Here is an 8,738-nt window from a genome sequence, read left to right on the forward strand (position 1 = left end):
TTGGGTATCCACTACACCTCATTCCTTCTTATTATTCCTACCCTTCACCAGAAAATAACTTTAGGAAAAATAAGTTAGGATTCACAGTTAACAGATGCAGAGCTTCGTGTCACATCCAGTAGCTTCCACGCCACTCACATTTCTCTTATGATAATATTCCCACCTGGCCCAAATTTGAGAGAGGGGCCCAGACTCACTTCCAGTTCTGGATTTGGGAATAAACTATGCTAATGGCAGAGCTAAAGGAAAAACATAAGGTGCCCAAATCCTCTTTTAGTGGAGAAATGGGCCCATTAAAATGCCAGGCTCCATATGGTGATACCCAGTGGGAACCTCCCTTGAGGGTTACATCTAACAAACCCAGACAAGTAGTCAGAAACACAGCTCTTCATTCCCAGGAAAACACCCAATAGTTACTGTTTTATTGCATACAATGGACACCAACTCAATGTCTAGGAAGCAACCAAAACCATAGAAACTGATGTAACATTTACAAGTAGCATGGCCCAATTCTCTTCAGAACTAAGGGGTAAAAGGAAAATGATGCCAGCTCCCTTCCTTCTTAAAGCCCATGTTGGGAAGACCTTGGACTCCCATCCCAGGCGAGGTCATAGCCTTTCAAATCTTTCAATCCTGTTCTTTACATGAGTGCCTCAATCCTGTTCTCCCCCGCAGCCCCCGACAAGGACCTTTTCTTTACTCTTTCGTCCCAGTGGCATGGCTATGCTTAGTTTTGTCTCTCGGCTCCTCTGGTGCAGGCTGCTCAAGGGAAGAGGCAGTCTGCTCCTCTGGCATTTTGCTTAGTGAGGACCCTGTCTCTGGTCTAGTGCCTTCAGGAAGCCCATTGAGTCCTAATGAAGGCTGCTTGCTCATAGTCTGAGCACATGGAGCCGGAAGCAGGTCTGGAAAGTAGCCCTCTACCCCCAGGGGGTGCCCCAGAGTCTGTGGGCAGAGTGGACCAGGGAAGGGAGGTTCTGGCAAACAATGGCCACTCCAGGGTCCTGGACCTGTGGAGTCAAAGAACATGGGAATTATTGGACAGGACTAAGAGCATTGAACACTACGAAATTTTGTGAGTCTCTTTCTCCTTCCTCAGGACCACTGCTCAGGTCCCTAGAGCCATCTGAGTGAAACATTAATACCAGCCTCTCCCTCAGGATCAGACAGGCCCCTGGACTCCAGGTCCTGTGATTTAGTAGAGCATGGGTCAAGGCCAAGGGCTGGCCCATATAAGCACCAAGGAGACTGGAACCACCTGGACATCTCTTTCATTCCCCACCATAGAACCCTCTCATTCATGTGATGGAGGGCCTTGGGGTTTCAGAAGTCTAGATAGTTAGGCATAATATTTGCTACCAATTCTGTACCAAGTTCTTTTGTTCATTATTTCTAATGGTCACCACACCCTTCAGCACTATGAATCTAGTACTCCGATGTCAGGTCCACAAAAGTTTCAGAATAGCTCAAAGCAGGGGCAAGTAAGAGCTCTGCTCGCCACCCATGACTTGCCTCATTCTGCCTTCCAGATAAGGAGGCACTCTGTCCTTCTCACATTCAAACGAAAGGGAGTGGGGACCTCCCTTTCCAGCCCCAACTCACCCATGTATCCAGCATGTGGCTGTAGCAATAGCTGACCAGGTGGAGGCCCTGGGCAATAATCCTGTGATGTGTCCCCACTGAGGCCAAAAGGAAAAGAAAAAAGAGAGTCGTCTGGTGGGAGAAAGCTTGGGATGGGGAAAGGGAAGGGGGGCAGATAAGGAAACTGGGACTGAAATGGTGGGAAAAGAGGGGTCTGTGGAGCCTGGGGGAACTGGAATGAACCCAACTGGCTGCTTGCTTGATAATACTGAGGCCCCAGGTCTTCCAAATTTGAGGGTGATGAGGAGATGCTATGGAGGACAGAGGAGCATTTAGTGAGATATAACAGTGACCTTGTTCCCAGTTTTAAAAAAAAAAGTCATTCCCTCTTAACCCCTTTCTCCATCAGTGTGGCAACATCAACCCTTGAACATCACTTCTGTCTCATCTCCCCTCACCCCCGACCCCCTGCTCACTCTTTCCCCTGGTTTCTCTTCTATTGCTACAAATACTGGATCATTCCTACCCCAAACTCACCCATCTTTCTACTCCCTATCACATAAGCCACTTTAACCACTCAGCGCCTTCCCTCTCCCCACTACCCTCCTCTCTCCAAGTTACATCTGAACTTCGGTTCCATACCTGGGGCCCCAGGACCCACAGGGGCTGTCCTTGTGTATGCTGTCACTTCCAGGAACATCCCTTAGTGGGGGCATCACTTGAGGAGTTTGCATAGGACCAAGAGCAAGAGGAAGGTTGGTCCTTCGAAGAGGTGGGGGGCTTAAGAGTGGTGAGGTCTCTGCTACCCTCTGAGCACCCTCACTTTGCTGAGAGGGGGTCAGAGTCTGGTCAGAAGTCAGCAGCATGGGGGGCTCTAGGAAAATATGGCAAATAGGGGATCTCAGCATAAGAAGGTGGGGACTGGGAGGCAGCTATGGCACTGCTGAATGGCAGATGATGCAATGCCTGGGGATCCCTGGCACAGAACCCCGGAGAGCTGTCCCCACTGCTAACCCCTATGGAGCAAGGACTTCCTGTTCCAACTGTCCTTTTCCGTCCCCTCCCTGCCCACAAACTTTCTGAAAGTGGTAGCTCACCTGGAAAGGCGTCCAAAATGTTCTCTGGAGGAACAGGGCCAGGTTCTAGGTCTGTCGGCATAGGAGCTGGGAGCTCAGGTGCAGACCTGCAGCCAGAGTGAAGGAAGACTGTGGCTTCCATGGCCACTGGATTTAGAACTCAGATTCAGTGCAAGGAAAGGGCCACTTAAAGGCACCACCAGCAACTCCTTGACTCCAGCCCAGCCCAAATCCCTTGAGGGTTAGTCAACACCCTCAAGCACTCTCATGCCCAGTTTCCAACATTCTCCTTTAAGGCCCCCCAGGACTCCCGCGTGGACAACCCAGGACCAGGATCTGTTCTCACCTGCTTTGACTGCTGTCCTCACTGGGGGCTGCAGGACCATCCCGACTTTCCTTCTCGCTCAGTTTCTCCACTTTTCGCCACTTTGCCCTACGGTTCTGAAACCACACCTACGAATGGAGGAAGGGGACCCGAACTTGAGAATGCTGGCAGAGACAACGTCCTGGGTGTCACTGTGAAGGACACTTTACTGGGTTTCAGCTACTTCATCACTTGGAACTACAAAAAGATCGGTGGCATCTCCTTTCCTCTCTAATTGGTTAAAGCTGTGGCCCATGGAACAGCTGGGACACCCCTGCATCTGAGACTGACTTTGGTCTCTATCCCAGCTGAGACAGAGCACATGCCATCTCCCAGAGAGCTCTGACCAGCAGCAGCTTCCATATCACCCTACTGATCAATTAGCCAGGCCCCTTTACCATGATGCGTTGGGAGGTGACCCCCACCATCTGGGCAATCTCCCGGCGCTTGTCACTGTCTGGATAGTGGTCTTCCTGGAATAGCCGTTCCAGCTCCTCCAGCTGGTCTGCATAAAGGAGACACTTATGGGGGAGGCCAGACACCACAGCAGGAGAGAAGAAAAGGAGATGCCCATCGGGCACCCATAGCAGATACGACCATTGGTGCCAAAGCAAGAGTATGCCCCCTCCCGTGCACAGTGTGATATATGCATTTCCGATTCTTCTATTCTGGTCTAACAAGACAGCTTGCCTGGCCTTCCCTTTCAGGGTCAAAGGTGTTGGCACTGCCACAGATGAAGAGAAACATGTAGGACAAAGTCACTAGCCATACCCCAACATCTCCTGGGGCCACACTCTTTGCACTGATCTACAGTTTTCTCTGCCTTTCGGAACTAACCTGAACGGTACAGGGTTCGAGTCTTTTTCCGAAATTGACAGGTCACTTCTAGGGACTCTTTCTTCAGGTCCTCCTCTTGACTGTTCTTGGCCAGTGTATTGAGGAGACTGCGGGCTAGGCCTGGTTCAGAAAGCATAGGTTTGTGGGCAGCACATCTTCAAGATGACATTAACGCCAAACCCACGGTATTAGGCTTCCCGTGCTTACCAGGGACTGCAGAAATGGATGGCTTCACTGTCTTTACCTCTGTCTCTAGAGAAGAAACTTCTTCCTGGGCTTGGGGACTACAAGCAGCTGGTGCTGGGTCTTTGTAGGGGCCCGCTCTGCAGGTGTCAGCACCCATTATCTCTGCAGAGGTCTTTGACAGTGGTCTCTTTCCCGAGCCAGCCCTGGGAAATGAGGACTGCTTGCCTTGGTCATCTTCAGTAAGTGAAACAGGAGCCTTCAGTGGTCCCTCTGACTCCAGCCCAGGAGTCTTGGGCTTGCCTCCAGCTTCCTGGCCTGTGGAGAGCAGCAGCCCCTGGTACCAGGTGAGTAGAGCCCCTTCCTCCCTGCAGCTGATCTGTGGTTAGAACCTAAGCTTCCTTTGCCTGTCTACCAAATGAGGCCTCAATGCCTGGCATACCTTCCTAACTGGACAGTCAGGAGGATGGATTAGATAGGTTCTCAACCTTTCTAATGCTGCAACCTTTTAATGCAGATGTGACCCCCAACCATAAAATTATTTTCATTGCTACTTCATAACTGTAATTTTGCTACTGTTATGAATCATAATATAAGTACCTGTGCTTTCCAATTCGTCTCAGGCGACTGGGACCCCTGTGAAAGGGTCATTCAATCCCCCAAGGGGTCGCAACCCACAGGGAAGATTTGCTTTGGAAAACGTAAACGAATATTGCAACCCTGAGGGGTCTTAAAGTGAGAACAGTGGAAAACTGGGTACACATTTTCTTATTTTTTTTCCCCCAGATATCAGAGGTGCAAGTTCAGGGGACAGGCACCAGGTTTGATCTAATAAACAGCTGTTGGGTGAGGGGTGAGTGGGAAGAGAAAGAACAGGCCAATTATTCTGGCTTTCCTCAGACTAGCCCCTTTGCCCCAGGAAGCTAGGCTCTGTGGCCTGCTGAGGAGACAAATCAGGCTCCCTGGGTCTCCACAGAACAGGCACAAGGACATCAGAGGGGATCACAGGAAAGGTGACTTTATCTTCCCTCCTCCCTCCCACCTCCTCAATCCACGTGCTCTGGCTCCTTCCCCTCCCCCCTTCCACCCAGTCCAAGTGTTCTACAGGTGAGGAAAAGCACCCATCCAGAAGGAAAACCCCTTCACACAGTGGTAAAACTCAAACTTCCCTACCCCAACTTTGAGTCCCCTTACAGATGGGGCTTGCCACGGGTGTTATCAAGAGCACAGTACCCACTGGGTCCCCACGAGGCAGGCATTCCCCCCTCCCCCCAGGTGAAGAAATGGGGATAAGCTTTCGGAATGATCGGCCCAAGGTCAAACAGGGTGGGGGTACAGGAGCGCAGGCTAACTAACCCTCGGCCACCACCTGGAACTTTTCCCAGGATCCCAAACACTTGCCCTCTTTTCTGCATATATTCATAACAAAAGAAATTTCACTTCAGGGAGTTGCTGTCATTTCCAACGAAACCAGAAAATGTGTGAGTGAATGCTGACTGAAGCTTCTGATGTCACCTCTTAACAAACAGCTTTCTACCAATATATAAAACTAGGGGGCAAGGGCTGGCTCAGAAGCCTCTTCCAGCTGACTCTAAATACAGAATGGAACCATTTCAGAGAAGGGGAGAGGGGGTACCTACTGGGGGTGAGAGGGTAAAGGTGGACCAAGGGACACTGGGACAAAATAAGCTTTACAACAGTTTAGAGGGGCTTGTCGCACACTAATAAACATGGTACAGAGTGGACACTCAACAACCTGAACCTTGTTGGACTAATGTATTGTACTGAGAAGGGTGAAGGGCCTCAGAACCTAGATTAGAGCAGTGTTGGAGACTTAAGACCAGGTCCATCTCCAGCATGTCAGGGATGATCCCTAAATAGAAGGATGTGGTGAGGACGCCTCCCTTTCCCACTACCACCCACAGACCTAAGCAGCCTCTTAAGGTTGGCAGAGGGCTCAGCAAGCCCTCACCAAGGTCGACCCCGATGCGTGCTCACCCCGCGTTTTCCTGCAGAGCTTCTCGGTGGGTTCCATGGCCCGGACTCCCACTTCTCAGCCCGCCCTGATGCCACAGGCACAGCCTTAATGAAGTCCGTGGGGTGGCCAGGTGTGTGGAGTCTGCACAGGCCAGGGCGAGCGCAGCAGGAGCCTGCGCCCCCAACCCCACCCCCAGGGCGAGGCACAGCACACCTGGGGTAGTGGGGGGCTGGGAGATCCATCCTGCAGCTTCCTGAGCGCCTTCATGCAGCCCCAAGGGGGCCAGATGCCGGTCACCTCCCTAAAGCTGGGGCAGGAACAGGGCAGCAGCAGGACTGCAGAGCGGATGGATGGGTTGTCTTTGAAGGTGAGGTTCCCAGGCTCAGCACACATTGTATGGACATGATTGTGGTTACGTCTTGACCCTTGTGTAAGGAGACTTCTGCAACCACTCATGAAGAGAGTCCCCGAATATGAGGCTGCCCAATCTCCTGTCTGCTTCAAGGATTTTTGTATCTCAAAGTCCGAAGTGACTTGAACATCCGTAACATACAGATCCAGGAGCCAAGGGCAGGATCGGAGCTAAAAGCACCTCAGGCCTGAAGGAGAATACGCCTTGCGTATTCTTGCGCCGCCCCCTCCCCCCACCCCCAACTTTGCAGGTATAGACGAGATTAAAGCTAGTCTAGGTTTTCTTTTTTTTTTTTTGTTTTTCGAGTAGGTTTTCTTATTAGGCTTACTCATTTAATATCAGTTTTCTAATCTAAGAAAGAAAGGAACACTCCTGGTTCACGGAATGTTTCTTATTTCCCTTAGGGAAAAAAATACCAAAATTATAAAGTTCTTATTGCTTCTTACTTCTACCACGGAAGTGGGAGGGGATGAAGAGTGTAAGTCCTGGCCAGATTGAACCAGCTGCTGGGAGCTGGGGGAGGAAGAGCGCCTCCTGACCAGAGCTCAGGTGTTCTGATTTTAGCATTTCAGAGCTCCTGGACGCCCGGCGCTTTCCTGGTGTATTAAACAATCTGCCGCCGGGACATTTTCTTGTGTTTCAAAATCATCTTTGAGAAGCTTCCTCTACCCATCTGTGGACTTCCTCCGAGAGGCTGTGGGACTCTTAGTTCCTTCTGAAACATAAAAATAAGGGCCAGGAAAATGGCTCAGTGGGTACACACACTTGTTTCACAAACCTGATCATCTGAGTTTAGTCCCCAGTGAAGGGTGGAAGGAGAGAACCAACTCCTGAGAGTTGTCCTTTGACCTCCATAAGTCCTGGGGTGGTGCACATGAGTACACACACACACACACACACACACACACACACACACACGCTGATAAATAAAATTTAAAAGATTAAAATGCAAACTACATAGTAATATAATTATGAAGATGACATGTAGCCAAGCACGACTTGAAAATAAACACCCACAAGAAGCCCTAAAACAACCTCTTGCTGTCTCCACTGTAATAGAGATGTCTTTCTTGTCTGGGAAGGGTGTTAACTGCCATGACATAATCCCCTTCACTTCAGTTAAGGGCTTAGTAAGGAGTAGGGCTTAATGGTCCATATTGTCAACACTGTACCTTCCCAACAAACAGGTCATGCTGTACATCCTACACAAAATCCACTCTTAGCCATCAAGTACAAGCCATTCTTTACGGAAATAAAGAAAACATTGAACTGTGTCATTTAGAGGGAAAGAAATCACAGGAAGCCCAGATGAGCAAGAGAAAAGAAAAGAAAGATGAAATTTTTCTAGTCGTATATCCCAACCCCAGCAAATCCAATTATATGTTTGGAAAAATAACAAACTTTTTTTAATCCCCCAAGTCCCTGCCCCAAACCTTTTATATAATTCGGCCTTGTATCATTCATAGTTAGGCATACAATGACAGTGTTTTTCTTACCTTCACCCTGATGGGGGACGGCCTGTGAGGAAAAGACAGAAACAGAAGCCAGGGTACAGGAGGGTAACATTTTTTTTTTAATGTGATAGTTTAATCTATTTAAGAATTTGTGTCCTGCTTCTCACTGCAGGGAGACACACCAGCACAGGAAGAACGGTCATTTCCTGTCCCATTATGGGGACATAATTTCTGACTGTTTGATATACTCCACTCTGTTTGGAGGAAAGGCAAGTTTTTATTATTTGGTTTCTTAGTTTTCAGAGCCAAACCATAAACCATCACTACCATCCACCAAGGGCCGTTTTACAATGTCTTTTTCTTTTTCTCATGGATATAACCATGAAAGAGAAAACGGAAAATGTCGCCCACCCCAGCCTGGGCAGAGCTAACCATATAACTGTGGTAGCAAGTGAAATAAGCTCTCTTTGTCCACCCTCTTTCTTTTTATCTAATGAGGACCACAAATGATTGATGGCACATCATGTTTTTCAAAGCCGTTGTTGTTCTTTGTGCCACACCCAAGGTCAGTGGGAGACCTGAGACCAGAGAAGCAGGAAGAAGTTGTGAAGGACAGCTGGAGGCCTCCACAGGCCTTGGATAGTGAAACCAGAGTCTCAGCAAACATGGGAGGCCAAGGCCCGCCCCTCCCCGGGGCGGGGAAGCTCTTTGGAGAGAAGCAGGAAAACTGAGAAAGGCAGAGGGCAGGCCCAGGGTTAGAGATCACCACTTCAGAGCCGGAAGAAGGCAGATAGTCAGGTGACCCAAAGCTACCACTGCGGGCGTGGGGAGAGAAAGGAGGAAGCACCCAGTCTGC

The 8,738-nt window shown here is 49.6% G+C and overlaps 1 protein-coding gene across 1 annotated transcript; it reads right to left on the bottom strand.

The window, feature by feature from the left end:
• Positions 1–696: 696 nt before the first annotated feature.
• Positions 697–6,073, bottom strand: Nobox (NOBOX oogenesis homeobox). Its single transcript, XM_052719057.1, has 9 exons — positions 6,037–6,073; positions 4,040–4,356; positions 3,856–3,940; positions 3,417–3,523; positions 3,001–3,107; positions 2,676–2,761; positions 2,221–2,452; positions 1,600–1,889; positions 697–1,007 (listed from the first exon to the last, which is right to left on the bottom strand). Exons 1-9 carry the CDS (start codon positions 6,071–6,073, stop codon positions 697–699), a joined length of 1,572 nt encoding a protein of 523 aa, XP_052575017.1.
• Positions 6,074–8,738: the final 2,665 nt, after the last annotated feature.

Source organism: Peromyscus californicus, unplaced genomic scaffold (assembly GCF_007827085.1).
Source record: "Peromyscus californicus insignis strain IS unplaced genomic scaffold, ASM782708v3 Scaffold_6__1_contigs__length_162567912, whole genome shotgun sequence".
Lineage (NCBI taxonomy): Eukaryota > Metazoa > Chordata > Mammalia > Rodentia > Cricetidae > Peromyscus > Peromyscus californicus.

What these genes read in the sequence shown, in the direction of transcription:
- Nobox (XM_052719057.1), bottom strand. Translation starts at nt 6,073, where the DNA reads ATGGAACCCACCGAGAAGCTCTGCAGGAAAACGCGGG. An exon ending in AGCACGGGAAGCCTAATACC is followed by an intron (nt 3,941 to 4,039) that starts GTGGGTTTGGCG and finishes ACACTGGCCAAG; the next exon opens with AACAGTCAAGAGGAGGACCT. An exon ending in TGTGGGTCCTGGGGCCCCAG is followed by an intron (nt 1,890 to 2,220) that starts GTATGGAACCGA and finishes TGTCCTCCATAG; the next exon opens with CATCTCCTCATCACCCTCAA.